Source organism: Mastigoproctus giganteus, chromosome 1, assembly GCF_048544385.1.
Source record: "Mastigoproctus giganteus isolate SK-2022 chromosome 1, ASM4854438v1, whole genome shotgun sequence".
Classification (NCBI taxonomy): domain Eukaryota; kingdom Metazoa; phylum Arthropoda; class Arachnida; order Uropygi; family Thelyphonidae; genus Mastigoproctus; species Mastigoproctus giganteus.
Window position 1 is genome coordinate 188,003,731 of NC_143575.1, and position 22,151 is coordinate 188,025,881.

A 22,151-nucleotide genomic window follows, 5' to 3' on the forward strand; every position below is an offset into this window, starting at 1 on the left:
GTGGTGGCTGGAGGAATGAACAAGCAACATAGCAGATATGCAGAAACAAAAATTTCTCGATCCATGCATAAAAGTTGTTACTTTTGTTATATATATAATCATGAATTATTCATGCACTTGAAATGTGACACCACAGGTATGCATAAACTAACTTGTTGGCATATTTTTAATACTATTTTTAATGCATATTTTTTAAATGAATTTTTTAATCCTACCTTATTAGCATTTTTGTTTTGAGCAAAACAGTTTCTAGCTATATAAAGTATGGGAAACCATACTGTACATTACACTACATGCTTTTATTTCATTTAAAAAAAAAATTCCATTTTTTTTAAATGAAAACCAATCAGGACTACTAGTTTCAATAAAATAGCTTTTAGTGAACATTGCAGCCCTGATGAAATCATGAATTATTCATGCACTTGTTTTATAAGTATTTCTTATTTCTAACAAATTCACTATACTTATTACATAATTTTTCTATTATTATATAAACCAAAAGTAATGCTTAAAAACTTTCACATCTTACATGGAACAGAGAGAAATGTATTTTGTACATAATTTAATGTACATAATTTATTGTACATAATTAATGTACATAATTTGGCAAATCTTTAGCTTGTTTTCCAAACAAAGTGAAAGAAGAAGGTAACAGTCATCCATATACTGTTCTGTTAACAAAGGTGATATAATAAATAAAATTAAGAAAGAAAACACCAAGAAAAAGATTATATTAACATAAGATGAAAATGAGATTATAATATATGCAGGAGGATAAAAACAAGTTCAACTTCCAAACTGCATATCTAGGTTTTACTCTTTTACTTATTTTTAGAATGACTGCAAAATTACTGTTTTTTTAATCCTGGTTATAGATATTTCCATAGCTTATATGTGGTAATTGAAATTCAAGTGTGCAATGATCATAAATGAAACACAACCTTACCAATTAAAAGCAAAGCAGCATCCATCACTGCAGCTCCATTTAACATTGTGGCCATAAGGATATCATGACCAGGACAGTCAACGAAAGACACATGCCTAAGAAGAGAAAGGACCACAATTACTAACACTTATGGAAACTTTTGTTTATCTTTGAAGATAGTCATTTATGAAAATTATTTCCTCCTATAAAGCTAAAGCTTTTAGCTCTTTTCTTTTAATGCATTAACTTTTGAAATGTGAACGGGTGCATGGGGGTTGTTTAAATTGTGTACAACACTCATTTATGAATATTTTTAATGGTTAGGGGTGTGTGTGTGTGTGTGTGTGTGTACTACATGCCTATTATCTTCACCATGTCTGTCCATCCATCCATTTGCATGTAACAACTCTACTCTCAGTGGAAGGACTTCCACGAAATTTCATTAAGATCTTTTAGAAGGATCTGTAAACCCATCTCAAATTTCATTAAAATTGGACAAACAGAAATCTGGCAATTATTTCTTTAAAAATGGAACTGATATTCAGGTGACACTCAAGTCCACCAACTGGTCTTGACAGAGGTGGGAATAGAGATGGGCAAAAATTGCAGTCAATAGCTGTGGCAAGAGACCAGAATGCTCGACTACATTTTGGAAAAGAAACAAGTTTTCTACTCTTAGCCTGTTTTAAATCTCGTTTGGACTGAATAATAACTGCATTACAATTGTTGCAAGCTTTGGTGTAGGCAGAAAATTAACCTGGAGATTTGAATATTAGCCAATCATGATATGTAACATTCTTATCTTGAACCGCCATATTGGAAAACCAAGGTTTAGATAAAGGACAAGATTTTAAGCTGGAATGTGGAATAAAGGATTTCATCTCTGCATAAATAATGTTGCTGACATGATCTTAGCAAATATTTACATCAGAAGATTTGAAACAATAATCTGACCAAGGAAAAGAAATCTTGCAGATCATCCCACTTTGCTTCCTTGTAATGCCAAACAACAAGTTTGAGAATGTCCACAAGAGAAAAGCTTCATTGGAGAACAGAACATCACTAAGTTGTGATCTGAGGTGCCTAGAGTATCTAGACTACTCACCTCGACCGTGTACTTAGAAGAGTTATTTGTGAGAAAAAGATCAAGCGTGTTGACCACAATGTTAGCATTGTCTGGTATTCTGGTAGGTAAATGAGCAATCTGTGTGAAGTCATTAGTAATTGTAAAAGCCTCATCATCTCAACCAACTGGGTCCGTGTGACAAGAAAACAGCAGCCAGCTGGAATTGTGAACATTAAAATCACCAAGGAAAATTACCTCACTCTTAGGAAAGTTGGATTGGAAAGAGTTCCAAGTAATTAGTGGAATTAGGAGGATAGAGGCAACAGATGAATTTGACAGGATGTGGTAGAGAGAAATTTTAAGCCAGAGAAGATCGAAAAGAGGAGATTCCAAATTACTAATTCTCTGCCAGGGAATATCAGAACACACATATGCACAAGCACCACCTTTGAAATGAAAGGAATCATACAGCGAATAATTCAGACAACTGAGATGAGCAGTGGTTGACTCAACCGATAACTGGGATTCTATCAGAAAAAGTACATGGCATTTGGCAGACTAAGTGGAAATGGACATCACTGAGATTAGAACTGAGATCACATATATTTGTGAAATGAACAAGGGAGGTTTAGACCATTCTGCAGATATGTTTTTTCTATTAGTTGGACAATTGATGGTAAGAAAAGTAGTAAGAAAAGATGGGGAGGACGTGCTTTATGAAGTAATGAAATTTTTGGATAGGCGTACACATGGCAAGAATATATTTAACTAACTGACAAATGTGGCTTCAACAATGACCCTCCCTCCCACACACACTACTTGGATTCCCTCCAGTCATCATCTGGCAGAATAGAGGCAGTGAGATTATACACTAGCTGATCTGGAAGCCTCCTAGAGAGTTACCAATAGGCTTGATCTGGTGGACTGTCTAGCGGCCAGCCTGAGAACACCATTTTAGAGCTGTACCCTCGAAATGCAAGGAAGATTGGGTCCCGCCATGACCTCCATCATAACCTCAAAAGACAAATGATATTGCATGATGGAAGAGATTGGGAATTTGCTGAAGCTTTGCTCTGGAGACTAAACATGGGTTCCACCACTTCACGCCTCCAATAAGCAAAGTGGTAGTACTGCTCCATGTGATGTGGGTGCCACACCTCAACTCCTACTTACGTTGATTTGCACATGGGAATTATATCCAGGGTTACTAACAGTCCCTCCATTGTTGAAGATACAAGCAGAGGATTTGGCAATCACAGACTAACCGGGACTTCACCGAAATTAGGTCCACTTGACTTGAGCTGGTTCTATTGCCACTTCAGCCAAAGATAAAGCTGATCTGCTAGCATCCTACTTTTTTTCCAACTCGTGGAAAAATGTCTTACGTTAAGACTCTCAGTAATTGGCCCTCATTACAGTTTAAATTAAGTATGACAGCCCAAGAAAAGGGTGGGAGATTTCTTCTTTTTTTTTTTTCCTTGGATTAAAATTTCAATTTTAATTCATTTCACACTTCATGTCTTCGAACCACATGGATTAAGAGGTGAGTACGTAAAAAGCATAAGCTGTAGTTAAAACTTAATGTTTTAAAGGGTTTGATAATATTAATCCATTTTTTAATTCAGCAACAATCATTTTTGTTTCCTCTGTTAGGTGTGATCAGAACTGATCTCACACTAAAAGAACTAGCTCTTTTGGGTCACTTGGACATGTTGACCATTCTTCACCTACAGCTAGACAAAATCCCATGTGCACCTAAATATACCTTTTGACCATAATATGCAAGGGAATTTTAAGTAATATCTTCCAGGGAGAAAAACAAAAGTGAATTTTAAAAAGTGCAAAAGTCCAGAAAATACAATAAATAACATCCTAGCTGGAAGTGAAAGCTTTTTTATAACAGTGTCAATTTCTACTGGCACATTATTCACTTCTCGAAACTTGCCAACTAAACTGGAAGCTGCAGAATAGCAGCACTGTTTTCAATGGTTAAACTTTGAAATAACCTTCACTTATAAAAAAATAACTGCTGCACTTTTATTTAAGTAAAATTAAAAACTCAAATACCAAAAGTGATGACTGCAATTTTTTTTTTCGAGGGAGATGTATTTGCAATTAAAGGTTGCAATATATTAACAGCTAGAACACAAGTGAAAATATCTACATTTATATTCCCAAATGGGCACCATTACATTATGCAAAAGCAAAAATACATTAAGATCTGATGGCAATCCAGCCCACAAGATCTTTTGTAACCTGCTTTCTCCAAATCTTAAAAGAATAAACAATTTTTATGCAGTCTTGTCTATTCTTTTAATATGATAAAATCTTTCAGAACAATATAATTGTGCCATTATATTAATATGAAAGGTTTCATCTTGTTCATACAGCCAGTCTTCGTGTCATGACTGGATTCAAAATATTATCCCTAAAAGGAAATCCAGTAGAAGTCCAAAATTAACAAGGGGGGGAGATCAGGACCCATTTTTGCACTAATTCTCCTTGCAATGCAGCTCTTATATCTGTCATTTTTAACTATTATAAGCAAATATACCTAGTAGTAGTGACAAAAAAGCTACAGCTATACAGCCTGAAAATTAGAGCAGTCATGGTAGGCATGCCATCATTCAGAAAAAAGCTGGAATCATTACTTATCAAGTGATCTGCATATAAAATAAGTTAGGTTTTGTATGCGATCATCATAAGTACTCAGAGAAAAAAAAACAAAAAAACACACAAATGTAATGCATGCATACAGTTTGTTTCATTACAATTAAGGAGCATTCAATTTTAATTTCTAAAATTAATTGATTTCCCCCCCCCCCTTTTTTTCTGTGGTTAACACAAGTGAAAAGTGAACTAATTATTGTTACCAGTTAATTACTAGTTGGTTGATTGAATGAAATGAAGTATGTGCAGTGAAGTGAAAACTATTTTTTATACATTATTAATTAATGTTTTGTGATACTTGTTTCTTCCTTGATTTTCAATAAAAATGACATGCAGCACAATATTTCAATTTAATAAAATAAACAAGTAGCAATGTACTTCAGATCGAAATTTCCAGTTTCTACCAAAATAGTTTGGTGAGAACTTCATTAAGCTGAAATTTATGGCAGAGCCACTATTGCTAAGCTACCTATTAGTGATGGTAATGTTATGAGGATGTAATGGTGTAAGGATCACAAAAACCAAACACTCAATGATTGGAAACGTTCAGATGAATCATCATTCAAACCTCTTCCAACATCAGGGAGAGTTTACATTTGGTGAATGCCAAAGGAAGCACATCGCTCTGACTTTCTTGTGCCAATTATCAAACATGGAGGAAGATTAACAATGGTTTGGGCAGCAATATCTTGGTATTCATCCTATCATCATCCTCGGATCCTCACATCCTAGCTCACTTAAATATGGGGCGTCTGGACGATAGGTATCCAAAATTAAAATTTATATCTCAGAACTGATTTATTATATGTTTACAATCTACCTCTTTCAAACTGACACACAAAAAAAAAAAAAAAAAAACCATCCCGAGCAGACAAATTACTGTCACTGATTACCATGATATTCTTAGTGACCACGTCCATCCCATGGGGCAAACATTTGTTTCTCAAAAATGATGCCACTTTTCAAGATGAGATGCTCCAAAACATACAGCCAAATGTATTCAATCTTGGTTTGAGAAGCATAAAATGGGATTAAGCACATTCCATGGCCTGCACAATCACCAGACTTAAAATGTTGAACCACTGTGGGCATATTTGGAGAGGAGAACAAGGAGAAAATTTCTTCCACAAAGAATGGTCCAATATTCATTTAAATCTATTCCACACAGAATACAAATTAAGACAAATTTTTGTTTTAAAAGGGAGGTCCAACACCATATCACCACATATCTGTAACTCCTATCAACACTGTTTGCACTGTTTTGTCCACCCCCTCTACACATTTCAGTAATTTTCTAGGTGATATAAAGTATCAGGGACATACTCAGAGCATGGTAATCTGACAATATCGTTAGCAGTCTTCATCAGGGGACAGTCATCCACGTCTTCTGAAATGGTGGCATGTGAACCAGCATCTTTATCTAAATGTAGCTGAATCTGTGAAGAAATTCAATGTTTTAGTTGCATTGGTACCACATGACCACTGCAGTTGCACAAGTTCTGGTAAAGTTCAAAAATCTGTGTATTTAACCTTTTCATTAGTGAGTTTCCCAAAAGTGTATGGGGGACAGCAGTAAGGTTTCTATGGCCATGTTTTAGTAAATTTTTTAAAATGGTAAGTTTTTTTTTTTTTTTTTAAATTTAAAATGAAAATGCGAAAACACATTTTGCTTTTAAATGTCAACTTGTTCTTATTTTAGCTTTATTGTCCAATCTAAGTGAAATTATTTCCACAAATAAGAAAAAAAACAAAACTAGTGATTATTATTATTATTATTATTATTATTTTTAATGCAATATATCTCTATCTACTTATTGTAATTCATTTGCACCAATTTCTAGGTCTAAATTCCAGGAATAGGTGTGACCTGCTTTGATTTTCAGAGTCACTTATTAAGATTGTGTCTACCAATAGGTGGAAATAAAAATAAGAGATGGTGGCATGTATTGGAAGATTTTGAAACAATTTGTAGGTTGTTGGATCATTGATCTAAATTATGCCCAATAAAGATGCATTAAAAGTGATATTTTTAGTCAAAAATAAAAAATTATAACTTGCTTAATAAAGTAATTTAATGAAGCTATCACTTCTTGAATTATTTGTTCATTCATTGCTAGTTTTTTTTTTTTTTTCAATTCCACATTATTATAGTTACCAGCTAAACATATCAACATGCTGAAACATTCCATAAGTGTAAATATAACCCAAGGTTAGGGGCAATTTTTATTATAGTTAAGTAGAAATTCCATCATAATCCACAACTAAAATGGACCACACACACACACACACACATTCAAATAAATCTGTTTATATCCAGCCAAAATGTGACAAAAAAAAAAAAAAAAAAAATCACATTTTGGCTGGATTCACACTTAAATCTAAAGCTAAGCAAGATAGAACCCAATGCATTTTAATTAAAACACACTGCACACATCTTCATAAATCTCATGCTCCTTTATATGAAGGATACTGCTAATATGTCTGAAAATATTGAATAATATATATATATATCAATAATTCTAAATTACTATCAAGAATTCTGAAAATATATTAGAAGTAATACCTTAACAATCGAAATCTTCCAGGACAATTAATTCTATCACAAGGAAAGTCATCTTCCTTACTGCTTCCTGCTGAACGATAACAGGCAGGGCGTGGGCAGTTTTCACAGTCACATTTATATATCTAAAAAAGATTTTTTTATATGATACTCATTATATTATAGAATTATAATAAAGTTATCATTACTAGCACAATTTATTTTATAGTGTAATCCTTCTTAAGTCAAATAAAGATGGAATCTTTCACAAAAGATCTATCCCAATTCCATAAAAGTTTTCACATTTCACAAGTTATTCTCAATTCAGTATTTAGGAGCAGTACATCACACAACAGTAAACCTTCTCAAGATTGTCATCATTCATTAAAAAAAAAAAAAAAAAAATCTCAAACACTTGCTATTTTCAGCAAGTGCAATACAGAAGTCATAATAGGAGCCACAATACATCTGGATGCTAATATAAAATTTATAGCAAAAGTTTTATGTTTCAAAGAAGGCTACTAATATTGTTCCCTCCACATAAATTTTGGATATCTTTATGCTGAAAAATCTGCAATTAAGCTATAACTGGTGTCACCATGTTTTGAATATTACATGCATATTTCCTATTTATAACCTTAGAAATTGACAGAAATAATTCAACATTGTTGAATTATTTCTGTCAATAATTCAACTCCTTTATTTTCAGATGAATGAGATTTAGCCAGTCACCACTTTGTGACAAAGCAGAATTTAAATCTCTTCTACTCAACACAATGATAAGTACAGTAAAATACGATATATTTTTTAATAACAGTCTAGTAATATTTTCTATATGCATCTCTTTTGAGTTTAATTTGCATTAGTGTGCAAGCCATATCCCCATACAGTCCATTAAAACAAGTTTTGGTGTATTCATTAACTAGCCATAAAGCTTTGCTGTATCACAAAAGGTATGTTCTTCACACTGCATTGGCAGCTCAGACAGAACAACGTCTTTTATTACTAAGTAACATTCAATTCACTAATTGAGACCACTTGCTATCTGAAGAGGGTCTTATTTTTTCAAAAATAGCACAATACTTAAGCAACTCATACTAATACCAATGGTGACCAGCTTTGAAGTGCCACTCTGAGCCATGGCACTGCCACAGTAACACACACAAAAAGATTTGTATATATATTTTTTATTAAATTTTTATATACAGTCCATTCCAGTTATTTGGGACACATCAGGATTGGTGCATTTTGACCCGATTAAGCGGCTGCCCCAATTATCCGAAGCTTTACATAAATAGTTAAATATACAATGTACCCCCCCCTTTACAATTGGTTCACTGTACAATCAAATCACGTTACGACGAACTCAACATAGTAAAGTACCGTTCACTATATGATATGTAATAAGTGCCGGTCATTGTGATCCCATTTGTGAATTGAATTTTAATTCTATTAAACAGCAATTCTAATTAGCAAAAATAGGAGGAATATTATCCACAGGCTATAAAAGCAAAGATATATTAAGTACAAATTTATCCTTTATTACCTTACCAATTAAAAAAATTAAATGATATGCGAAAATCAGAAGAATATACTTGATAATCGGAATAATTAATACGTACTGTAATATGTACATACAAACTAGTTTAAATTTCTGTTCACTGACATTTGTGGGTGGGGTTAAAATTTAAAACAGTAAAAAGATAAGCAATCAATAACAAAGAACACGGCACACACAAATTGCAAGTAACACGATATGCGCAAGTGAGAACAAAGTAACGAGTTACAAAGCTTTAAAAATAGGAATGAAGAGAAGATCTGAAAATTTTTTTATATGATTGAAGATTTCATGGAAGTGTAAACACATTTCACCATAATAACCCACAGAACCGGAATTGATCCGGATTCTCAGGCAGTACTTTTAAAATTCAAATTTAAGATGGAATAAAGACACGAACAGGTAAATTTTGGCAGTTTATTCATTAGCAAATAAAGCGCGTTTCATTTATCGAAACAAGCAGTTTAAAAAAAAAAAATAAACAAATAAAGTCAACACCTGACAAAGATGTAAACGAAAAATATATAGTATATAAACGAAAGCAGAAGATACATATTTTATATAAATTATTTGTTTTAAGTTTATTAATGAAACATTTTCATACAAAATACAAAGTACGAAAAACAAACAAAACAAATATTTATTCGATTTTTTTCGTGATTTCCGTTGCGTCTGTTGCACTGCTTGTGGAAACACTTGCGTCTTTCACTATCTGCTGCACTGCTTGTGGATGAAACACTTGTGGCTTTCACTCTATCTTTTGCTTTCTTTAAATACTTTCGTATATCATCTTGTTCACGACTTTGTAACTTCTTTGTGATAAAGTTATTATGCGCATGCATGATGTCATAAAGACTGAAGCTATGGTTCTGTTCAATAAATTTAATAACCATTTCAATGAAATTTTCTGCAGCAGCCCAATATCTTTTTTCTTCAACTTTGTCGTTATATGGTAAATGGAAAGAGGAGGACAAAAATTATAGCATTGCCATGGTTCCATTGCTCATTTCAAAACGGCAACCGCGAGCTCGCTTGTTGACGCTGAGCATCTGTGGTGCTCACGCATGTGCACGCACGCACGCACACACACACACACACACACACACACACACACACACACACACACACACACACACACACACACACACACACACACACACACACACACACTCACTCACTCACTCACAGAGAGAGAGAGAGAGAGAGAAGTCCACTAAATTTAAAAAGTGAGTTTTCAAAAAGTTTGGATTCTAGGGTGGTCCAAATTTTCGGACTTTTACTATATATATATATGCACATGCTCGCTGCTGCTGCTGTTGTTTCTTAGAGCTTATTGGCATAAGGGTGGCTAAGCCATGAGCCTAATCTATGGTAAGCACATGCATGTACACACACCACAATATTGAACTAAATGAAGAATGGTATATAGAATGGCTATGCCAAGAAACATATGAATAAAAAGAAACAGTACTTAATTATTGCAACAAAAGAAGAAATGTGACATTTGTTGTGATTTATGTAGAGGGACTCATAAATATAAGTTAAACTCTGCTGTGGTTCACTGTAATGATATACAGAACTCTAAACTGATCAGAAATGACTGTGGTGTTATGTTTGTATACTGTGTGTATTGTGTTGTTTGGGGGGAAGGAAAGAAATAAACTAAGAATAAGGATGTTGTAGAGGAATGCATTAGCAAATTAATTTAGAATTTATAGCCAATTAGAACAAATTTAGAGGAACCCCTGAATGGCACCCACTGCAAAATTGCATATATTGGGTGGTTATAAAATAAGTTTCCCCATTCAGGAGACTCTAGTGTCAAAACGGTTAGAGTTAGCACTGTGAAAATCGGTGGGTAAGTCATTTAGGGTATGGGGAAGCGATTTGTAGAAGAGAAGAAAAAAAAAAAAAAAAAAAAATAGTTCAAATTTCCGCCAGGGGGGAAAATGGCACTGCACACACAAATGACATCCTGTTAGATAAAAGCAGAAAGGCCAATGCCACTGTCAATAACCATTATGACTCTTATAAAAAAGAATGTGCTCTTTTAGTAAAACTGTTCTACCAGAATAATAGTAATGCTAATGCAGCACCACGTGAATATCGGAAACTTAAAGGTTTGCGTAAAGGAGTTTTGACGTCAGTGGGGCTTCGAAAACTATCAAGAAATTTGAAGCGACCGGGAAGTTATTTGTAATTCAAGGCAGGGAACGACCACGTATCAGAACGGAGGTAGTAGATGAAGTGGTGGTAGCAATGATCAGAATGCAAAGCACTACTAGTCAGTAGTGCCAGAGGTATGTCAAGAGACTTGAACCTTCCTTGGTCTACTGTACACAAAGTGCTTTGAATAATTTTACACTGGTTCCCGTACAAGATCACGTAGTGCAAGAACTAGTCTTGTGATCAGCAACAACAAACAGACTTTGCTCTACAATTTCTGGCTTGTATGGAACTCGACGATATGTGGGCTCGAATGATCTTGTGGTCTGATGAGGCACATTTCACTCTTGATGGGACTGTAAATGCACAAAACTGCCGAATGTGGGGAACTTCTTGTCCATCTGCTGTACATTAAAAACCATTACAAAGTCCATACGTTACAGTATGGTGTGGATTCACAGCAGAGTTTATAATCGGACCATTTTTATTTGAAGAGTCTACACCCCATGGCCCCATAAGGGATACAGTAACCAGTGCGCTCTTCTAAGAGATCACATTATTCCCACTCTGCAAGAAAGGCAATGCTTGGAGACCGTAGTGTTCATGCAAGATGATGTTCCCCACAATGTTGGTCGACAAGTGAAGGAAATGCTCCGTTCAACATTCGAAAATGATCATATCACTTCTAGAGACTTTCTGCAGTTCTGGCCAGCCCGATCACCAGATCTCAACCCCAGTGATTTCTGGCTATGGAGATACTTGAAAGACAGAGTTTACCATGGCAGCATACAGACACTTGTCAGTTTGAAAGCAAGCATTAAGCAGCATGTAGCCTACATCCCCAATGAGATGCTATGTGAAATTGTGTTGCACGCAGTCCTCCATTTTCAGAATGTCATCTCAAGTGAAGGAAAGCACATAGAACAATATCTGTAGATTTCTAAGTTCTGACATTAAAATCTAATCCTAAATTAAGTATTCCATCTCATGTTTACAGTGCCAATTTCTCTCTGGTGACAGAAATTTGAACTAATTTTTTTTTTTCCCTTTTACAAAACTCTTCCCCATACTCTAAATGATATACCCACCGATTTTCACAGTGCTATCTCTAACTGTTTTGACTATAGGGTCTCCTGAATAGGGAAACTTATTTTATAACCACCCGGTATATACTGAACTATTAAACCTGCCATTAAACTCACCAACAATTCTACCATTAATGTGAAGCAAAAAATAAAAGAGTAACCTTTATCTCATTGAAAGGTCTACAGTCATTGTGGATTTACTGCATTTTCAACATTAAACAAATCAATTCATTAACACACTGAGAAATTAACATATAGCAGAAAAAAGCACTTGCAAAGCAAAGCTAAATTTTTAACCAACTGGTGCAAATGCACCAGCAATTGCAGCAGCTGTTGCATTTGCTTTGTAGTATGCATCAGCCAATGCATACTGCAAGGCACCAGTGGTGAGGCTAGTGCATTTGCATCACAGCCCTCTACTAACATGTAACATATGAAAACTAAGTTTAAATTATATATTAAAGAAAATAAGAAAGTAAGAAAAGTAATAAAGAGGAGAATAGATAAATAATAATAAAGAAAATCTTAAACTCTAAAAACTCTACAATGTCCTGATTCTTAATTTATTTCTCCCTCCACCCTCCCATTGTGAAAGTGTCTGCAATTCTGCCGAGACATGATAGGAGGGAGTATACGATGAGAGCTTTGTCGATCAATTCAGCCCTGGAGAGATTGTGCAAGGCTCAAGGGGTAGAATTTTTTCACCTGGTCTGCGCTTGTTGACAGGAGAGACAGTTTCTACAGGGATGGGATACACTTAAATAGAAAGGGTGCAAGAATATTTGCTGATGCTATCGAGGCAGCGTTAAGTGGGTCGGAAAACTGCTAGCTTTGGGGGATACACAGACTAAAAGGTTAACAGTGGCTGCAGGCAGAGGCAAAAGTGATTCTTGCACTGCTTCTATTGAAATGCAATCGAGAAGCAGCCTGGAAAGCAAGGCAATGGGGATTTACAAGACTGCTGAGTGTCATAGTGGAACAAGTAAATACATGGGCTGCGTCAGGGTAACTAAGAGTAGAAACAGGTGCATGTATACTTGCATGTACACCAATGCTAGGAGTACAGTTAATAAATTTGATGAGCTTGAAGTGCTAGTCAAGACGTCAAAAGCAGATATTGTCGGGATATCAGAGACATGGTGTCACACAGACGTAAGCAGTGCAGTACAGAAAGGATAGAGAGGACAGGAAGGGAGGGAGGAGGGATTATGCTGTTAGTTAAGAAACACACAAAATCTAAGGAAGTGCATCCAATTTATGTTGGTGGACAATGCAATGTTGAGTGTTTGTTATGACATAAGCACTGGGAAAGGAAAAATGAGAGTAAGTGTGTGTTATAGGCCTAATGAATCTGATGAGTATAATGAGCAATTGTGCAGAGAAACAGAGTGGGCCAGTAAATCACAATGTCTTATAATGGGGGATTTTAACTGTCCAGATATTGACTGGAACTTGTGGGTTGGTCACACAGTTCTTTTGTTGCTGTAATTAAGTTCTGGTTTTCTTTGTGTTCATATCTTACTTAGCTTGGCTATTCTGCATACCTATTCTTAATTTAGTTCAATATTGTTTCCAACATGTAACATGCATTTGTAAATGTGTAGCAGCTACAAATGTTTGTTTTACTATACAGTAAACCCCCGCTATTCGCGATCGCCAATTTAATATAAAATGAAACAAAAAAAAAATGTGAATTTTAAAGCGCCGTGAATATTTTCCGCCATAAAAAACATGGGCGTGGCTAAAATTATCTTTCCCGGTCAAAACAGCGCTCAGTGGGTGGGGGGAGAGGGGTGAAAAATTGCGAGCATGGATGTTTCTAGCTAATCCTTGTTCAGTATGTGTTATGCGCTTGTCACGGAAGGTTTCGTCATTTGCTTTTAATTTATATGTTTATAAACTGAATAAATTTATCAATTTATAAATTGATATGCTTACAAAAATGATATATCTACCATTTTGCAGTGTAAAACAGACTTTTTCCAGTGTGTTAACGGAAGAAAGTGACTTTATTGTGGCCAAGTTCTTTCTAACCCTTACAAAAATATGGCTACAAATAAAAAGAGAAATGTGAAAATATCAAAGAAGGTGATGACATTAGCGAATAAAATTGAGTTATTAGAAAAAATTTCTAATGGTGAAAGTGTCTCCTCAGTGGCAAAACATTATAAAATCAATGAGTCAACAGTACGATCAATCAAGAAATCGGAAGAAAAAATCTGCCGTAGTGTCCGTGAAAACGCGCTAATTGTTTCAAAAATTTGCTCTGTAACTCGTGATGTTAAATTAGAAAAAAATGGAAAAAAGCTTTAAATCTGTGGATAGAAGACCGAACTCAATAAAATTCCGTTAAGTTCACTCATCATTCGCGAAAAGGCAAAACTCCTTTATCAACACTTTAGCGAAACTGGTGATAGCACTGGCGGGATGTTTTTTTTTTGCTAGCAAGCAAAGGCGCTGGTTTGAAAGATTTGTTTGAAATTTCTAATAAATATTACATTTAATATTAAATTGTTTCTTATTTTAATTTCGATGCCACATGCTTGCATTTCACTATGTACTGTCTATGTACATAGTCATATTATGAAGGTACATATAATACATACATAGACAAAATTTTAGACTAGTTTTTCTTATATATTTCATACTTTGGAACGGAACCCCTTTATTACTATGGGAGCCATAACTCAGTATTCACGTTTTCGGTATTCGCGACATTTCTCAGGAACGTAACCCCAGCAAATAGCAGGGGTTTACTGTATTTCCTTTATTATTTATTTACTCTCCTCTTAAAATCAAATCCTTTCAAATATATTTCTCCATCAGTATTCTCAAAATGATGATATAGTATTTTTGTTTTTGTTTCAATTTATTCAATTCACTAGAGGTTAACTGTTTGTTTGCCATCTGACAAATTGCATGCATGCAAATGTATTTTGTTATTTGGCATCTGTGGGAGTGCACAAACACCATTCATCCAACAACTGTAATTCATCCCCCATTCCAATCATATCCCTTTCCCCACTAAAAAGGTGGGAAAGAGATATGAGTTACATTTAATACATATATGCACCAAAGACAATTTGACATTTTATCAGCCATCCTTTACAAGGGAAATTTAAAATGACAAGCCAATTGGGGGAGGGGTTAAGAATGTGAAAAATGTATGCAACTCAATAGAACACCATTTTTAATTCATCAGAAAACAAATTTAAATTTTATATACAGGATTTTTCATTACATGTGGACCATGCTTTCAGGATCAATTCAAGACATGAAAACAGTGATATAAGTTTATATAAATATATGTCCAATTCTGAACAGTTACAGAACTACAGCTGTTTTAACTTAAGAGGGTTAAGAAATTTTTAATGTTAAAAAATAAATCAAATTTATAAGGCATATTAGCAACTTGCATTAAGTGCTTATTGTCTTTAAACCCATTCACATTTAACAACTACTGTTAGACAAGATTTTCGTGAAATTTTATATTAAGCACTTTTAGAAAAATTTTGTATAAGTATATTAGAGGCAAATGATGCAAGGAAGCCAACTTATACACCATCAGCCAAAAATAAAAAACTACCTACCATATCAAAACATTCTACCAATTTGTCTAATCCCTCCTTAAATTTATTTAAGCTAATTCCACAATACTAGATCAATGTTTGTTCCAACAATCATTACTCTCTGGCTGAAAGCAAATTTTCACACATCTATTCCAACCATAAGTTTTCATTTTAAACTTGTGTCCCCATGTGTTATTTTTTTTTTTTTTAAATGTTCTGCATAATGTGCTGAAACAGAACATGTTTCTTACTGTGTGCTGATCAGAAGAATGAATGGACAAATATGATGAATATACAGAAAAGAAATGTTCTTGGTTCACACATACAAAAGTGACTGCTTTTTTGAGAAGTTTTTTTTTGTAATCAGTTTAACTATATAAATCATATTTAATTTGATTTGCATCCTTTACCAAAGATTTCTCGTAATCTCTCTTTGCCTGACTAACCTCCTTTGTGATTACAGACTAGTTTATATCTACCATACCCCTCTGTCGTCTGATAATTTATATGCATCCCATGCATTTTTTTTCTCTGCCACGTCTTATTAGTTCATTTGACATCCATTTAGAACTAAATCTTGAACAATATTTCTTAGTTGGTATGAATAGCATAGTATCTTCCAAGTTTACTTCCCCATTTAGAATTTGCTGTTGGTAACATGATCAGTTGGTCCCACAATATAGATTTAAACACTGTCTTTGACCACCACAGTCACCTTTACAAATACAAAACCCTTCCCTTTATCCCAGATCATAGTTACATCTTTAAGTAAATCCCACATAAGTACACTGTGATCACTGCCAACTAGTGGTTCCTTTACCTGTAGATTCTTAATGCATGAATAATTATTGCTGATAATCAGATCAAGAGTATTACTTCTTCTGGTTGCCTCTCGCACATGCTGCTGTAGAAAACAGCCAACCAGTAAGTAAATCAGTGGTTTTTGACCTTTTTTTAATAATGGCACCCTTAAGTAATTTATTCTATTTTGTGCCACCCCTATTCAATTTTTTGCCTATTAGATCTGATTCTCTCTTTGTATATACATACCTAATATAAAAAAATATGTTATACGATAGTTATTATAATAATGCAATTATAAGGATGTACCTTTTTATAACGAAATAAATATATAAATTAAAAAAAAAAAGTTTAAGTAACTTATACCTAAATTACGTGGCACCCCTCAAATGTTGTTGTGGCACCCTAGGGTGTTGTGGTACCCCGTTTGAAAACCACTGCAGTAAATCCACAAAGGTCTTGCTAGTGCACATGTGACCAACCCACACATTCCAGTCAATATCTGGGAAGTTAAAATCCCATATTATAATACATTCAGATTTACTAGCCCAGTCTATTTCTCTGTAAAGTTGTTCACTGTACTCATCAGTCATTAGGCCAATAACACACTTCTAGTCTCATTTTTGCTTGTGTCACACCAAACTGACTCCACATTGCACTGGCCACCCATGTCAACTGGATGCACTGCTTTAGATTTTGTTTCCTAACTAAAAGCATAACCCTTCCTATCTTCCTATCCTGTCTGTACACATTATACTCACCAAATTCAAATTCTGCATTCCTTATATCCATGTGGCACCACATCTCTGATATTTCAACAATATCCATCTTTGAGGTCTTGATCAACACTTCAAATTCATTTACTATACTCCTAGCATTGGTGTACATGCAATGTATCTGTTCTTACTCTTAGTTACCCAAACATAGCCCATCTATTTACTTGTTACATGATGACTCCCAGTTCTAGAAATCCCTAGCACCTTGCTTCCCAGGCTTCCACTCATCCAATAGAAGCAGTGCAAGAATCACTTTCACCTCTGACTGCAGCCATTGTTAATCTATTAGTCTGTGTATCCCCCAAAGCTAGCAGTTTTCTGACTCATCTAACGCTGCCTGAACAGCATCAGCAAATATTCTTTCTATTTAAGTATATCCCATCCCTGTAGAAGCAGTTCCTCCTCTTAATAAGCACATACCACACTCAGAAAAATCTATCCCATTAGCCTTGCACAATCTCTCCAGGACAGAATTGATTGACAAGTCTCTCATCATGTAGTCCCTCCTATCATGTGTGGGAAGAATTGCAGACACTTTAAAATTTAACCCTAACTCGCGACTTATTTTCAACATTGATTTGTACTTGCTAAATAATTCCGCAGGTCTCCCACTCTTAACATCATTAGTGCCAATGTGTACAACAATATTACCCTTTGTGCCCTTAAAAGATGATATCTGCTCTAAAATGTCATCATCTTTTGTCCCTGACAGACATACCCTGGTCCTGTTCCACCTATCCTTTTTGCACAATATATTTCCTGTTTCCCTGATGTTAACATGCATAATATTTGCATAATCATAACTAAGATAGTTACATGCCAAACAGTGACAAATTTTGTTAACTAATCCCCCCCCCCCCAATAAATGGTGAGCGCATTCTTTATTGTACCCGTTGTTTAAATTTCACTTCAGTATGAGCATTAGAACTCGCTCCAGAGCCCTCTACATAGGGATACTTTAATTTTAACAACCTTGTGTACATATATATATATATATATATATTTCAGTATCAGGCTTACAATATATGTATTTCGTATCTCCCACCAAGTTCACATTATATGAATTCCATATCTCCTGTCAAGTAAGTTTTATGTATTAAGCTATGCATGTTTGTAAATTCTAAGTAGTTATAACAGTTAATAAATTTAACTATCTATTGCCAACCTACATGATACAAATTTTTGCGTGAGCCATTTGCGATGTAGGTGGTAGATGACTTCCATCAACCGGTGAAATACCACCACTTTGCTTATTGGAGGCTTGAAGTGGTGAAACCCATGTTTAGTCTCTAGAGCAAAGTTTCCGGCATTCCCATACTTCTCCTTCAACCCATGCACGGTACTAAGTACTATAGGTTTTGATACCTTTCGTGTTTGGGGTTTCATAAAAAAAAAAAAAAAAAAAAATCTATGCCAAATCACCAATTCTAAAAGCTCTATGAATATTAATGTCGTACATTACAGACTACGTGATAAAATTAAATTATTAAAACACAAGTTCTGGAGAACGTTATAAATTATAGTTTGTAATCCTCTGCTGATACTGATTACGCTGCTAGAAGCTACACAGAAACCTATACTATCTGGTATATCAATACAAAAACAATGGTGGTAGAATTCAAACGCTTCTATCGATACAATGCATACAGAAGTACACTGTGGTTTTTTGTACAAATACACCAAATTAGAAAATCACAAAAAAATAAATAAATAAAATAATACTACACTACTAAAAATCTAAATCAAAAGTTAGAGAAAAACAATTTCAAATCAATAAATAAAATTTCACTTAGCAGCTTGTGAAACATGCGTGGCTCTCCTCCCAGATGTTAGGGGATAAGAAAATTTTAACACATTAGTATCGCAGAAAACAAGATCTACCCACTTTATATTTTTAATACGGATATGAAATAACTAAAAGACAATCTATTAAAGCAAGTGTTTTCATGTAAGTAAATTTCATTTTGCTTTTTTTTTTAAGATTAACTATTTTGCTGAAGTTGGACTATATGGGTTAAACATTTTAAGTGGCAGTATGTCTTTAGCAGTTTTTGCCCATTATAAATATATTTCATCCTTCAAAAGAAGGTCATATGGGCAAAAACTGCTAAAGGCATACTGCCACTTAAAATGTTTAACCATTTACAAAAATTTATAACTAAATAAAGATGGTAGCTTGTTCCCCTCTTAGGGTAGAAAGTTTTGCAAGTGTTCCATGTGCAATTAACATTTTGTTGATATAATTTTTAACTGCTTCTCTAACTGAAGTGTGATAGTGGAGAAATTGAACTTAGCTTTTGCAGTAATTACTTTCAGATAATTATTGTTGTTTATAAAATTTTTAGTAGTCTGATGGAATATACTGCTGGGGGTATAGAATAAGATTCTGCAAGTGTTTGTTGTGAAATTTGTGTTTGCCATAAACTGCACACACTTTGTCAAGGGTATGACCATATTCACATTACAGACAAAACTGGAATGTATCAACGTTACACCAAGTTTGTACAAAAACGATGTTTGTCAAGCGCCACACAAACAGTGTGGTCAAGGGTTAAATATTGTGAAGAAGCAATGTTCTAACAAATTTTTTATTTATTTTATTTAATTTTTTTGGCACTAACATTTATCACCAAGCTACTGACACCACTACAATTATTCAGTGTGGTTTTAAAAACTCATTCACAGTTACAATAGTTGATTTTCTGATAAATCAAAAGTTTTTTGACAACTATACAATAATTTTTCCTGCTTTAACTGATGTCACTCTGATGAACTTTTAAGTTTTTTGCTGCACTTTATGCAGGAATGTGCTCACTTGTTGGGGGGGGGGGGGCAACAACATATATATAACAGAGCTTAATTTTTCAGTTTCTGGATAAAACTAGTATGGCAAAATCTCACTAATTCAGACTTCAAAGTTGGACTGCCTTCTGTACGTGTGTGTAAGAATGAATAAACAAGAATTTAATGATACAATTACAACTTTTTTCAAAATGTTTTTGTAATCACTTTTTAAAAGAAGTAAGCTATTGAAGGAAAAATTAAATGCAAATGAAAGCATTTAGGTGTTTTTATTGTTAGGTAATGCACTTGCACATCTTTCCAATGAAACTTCACCAGGCGATAAAATTTCTTCACCATGACAATTTAAGTGAACTTTTACCTCCCAATATCCCAGTCTTCATATAGTATATGAATCTGAGCCATACTCAGCTGTAAATGCCTGTATAAGAGAAAATAAGTGAAAGGGTTTGGTTTCTTGATGATTCTGACAGTGGATAGGTCACAGGAGAAAATACAGTGGTCATTATTAAAAATTACTATAAAAAGTGATATTTACGAATAAGCTACTTGGAATGAAGTAAGGCAGAATACAATAATAAAAGAATAAAAAAGCTTTTAAATGATGACAATGTATTAATTTATTTAAAGACTCAAAGATGAACAGTGTCAAAATGCATTACACAAGAACATGGCTAGAAAAAATGAAGATAAGGCCAGATATTGTATGGTGTTAAAGAATAAGAAATAGCCATATCATTTCAAAGGGGCTAAATTTTTAGGTGAAGTGGGAAGTGATCATAAAGAATAAAGTTAAGAAGAAAGAAGTTAAATTAGGTAAAGATAGAAGCTTTTAACTATTCTCAATTTTTCATTCTGACAAGGAATTCAAAACAATTTTTTATACTCTAATAGAAATGAACGATGAAATGAAAATACAATATACAGGAACTCCCCGACTTATGCAAGGGTTGCGTTCCGCAGAACACTATGTAAGTCGGGGAATTTCCCATATGCTTGTGCAGCACTCGAAACTGTGCTCACTGAATTTATTGAATCAAAAAAGAAATGTTCGACAAACATGTAAATAGAATTATTTATTGTATTTATTCAATTTTTTATCTCATGTGCAGGAAAAATTACAAAAGCATGCAATTTTAAAAAAAAATTCAAAATTATAAAATTACAAAAAAAAAAAGAGAGGAGAAAGGCATAACGTCTGTAAGTTTTACCCCTCGAGCATCATTGCCAGAATCGACGTCTACAGCTGATAAGTATGCCGCTGCGGAGGTTGAGGAGATTTAGAAGGGGTCGGCCGCTCAACCTTACAAAGGAAATTATTAATGGATGACTGGATGGTGGCTTTTTTCTTTTCATTGTAGATTTCTTTTTGGCAAGCAAGCAAGCATATCATTCACCCCTCTAATTTTTAAGAATCGTTCGCTGTCAGGATCCATCTTCTCAAACATCGCCATTGCCATCACTCTGGCTATGAAGCGTCTCGGCTGCTCATTTGGTTCATCTTGAGCTTCGTTAAAATTTTCTTCTTTCACTATTGCTACCTGCAAGTCAATACATGATTTGTTAGATAATTCCTTCTCTTCTTCCTCTATTAACTCCTCCATGTCTTTGGCATCAACCTCCAACTGAAGTAGCTCTGCAACCTTTACAGTCCTATCTGTAACCTCTTCATATGATTCATCTTTTTCAAATCCTTCGAAGCCTTTTACATGCCGTGGGCATATTTTCTTCCATGCACCATCTAAACAACTTTTAGTAATTTCCACACAGGCCTTATTAATGTTTAAGATAGCGTGGTAAATATTGTAAGATTTCCAAAAGTCTCTCAACGTAAAATTTTTCTCATTGCCTACTGCAGACAATGCCTCAGCAAATGCTGTGCGTAAATAGTAGGCTTTTAAATTCGAAATAATACCCTGATCCATAGGTTGGATGAGTGAAGTCGTGTTTGGCGGTAGAAATATGACTCTCATGTTCGAATTGAAATCATCTAGATGCTTAGGATGTCCAGGAACATTATCTGATAGAAGCAAAACCCTGAAAGGAACGTCATTGTCTTTACAATATTTTTAGACCTCAGGAATGAAGCAGCATTTAAACCAATCCTCAAAGAGAGATATTGTTATCCATACTCTCTGATTTGATCGGAAATTGAACGGGTAGGGTGGCTTTATTGATGCGCTTAAATGCACAA

General features: G+C 34.4%; 1 protein-coding gene across 1 annotated transcript in view; it reads right to left on the bottom strand.

Annotated features, from left to right (window-relative positions):
* Positions 1-22,151, bottom strand: part of eIF2gamma (eukaryotic translation initiation factor 2 subunit gamma) — a 109,229-nt gene that overhangs the window by 50,174 nt on the left and 36,904 nt on the right. Inside the window, exons 5-6 of the mRNA XM_090375253.1 lie at positions 7,225-7,346; positions 947-1,041 (exon numbers count right to left, since the gene is read on the bottom strand). Of these exons, the coding sequence (XP_090231379.1) occupies positions 947-1,041; positions 7,225-7,346 (217 nt within the window). The remainder of the gene's footprint in view (positions 1-946; positions 1,042-7,224; positions 7,347-22,151) is intronic.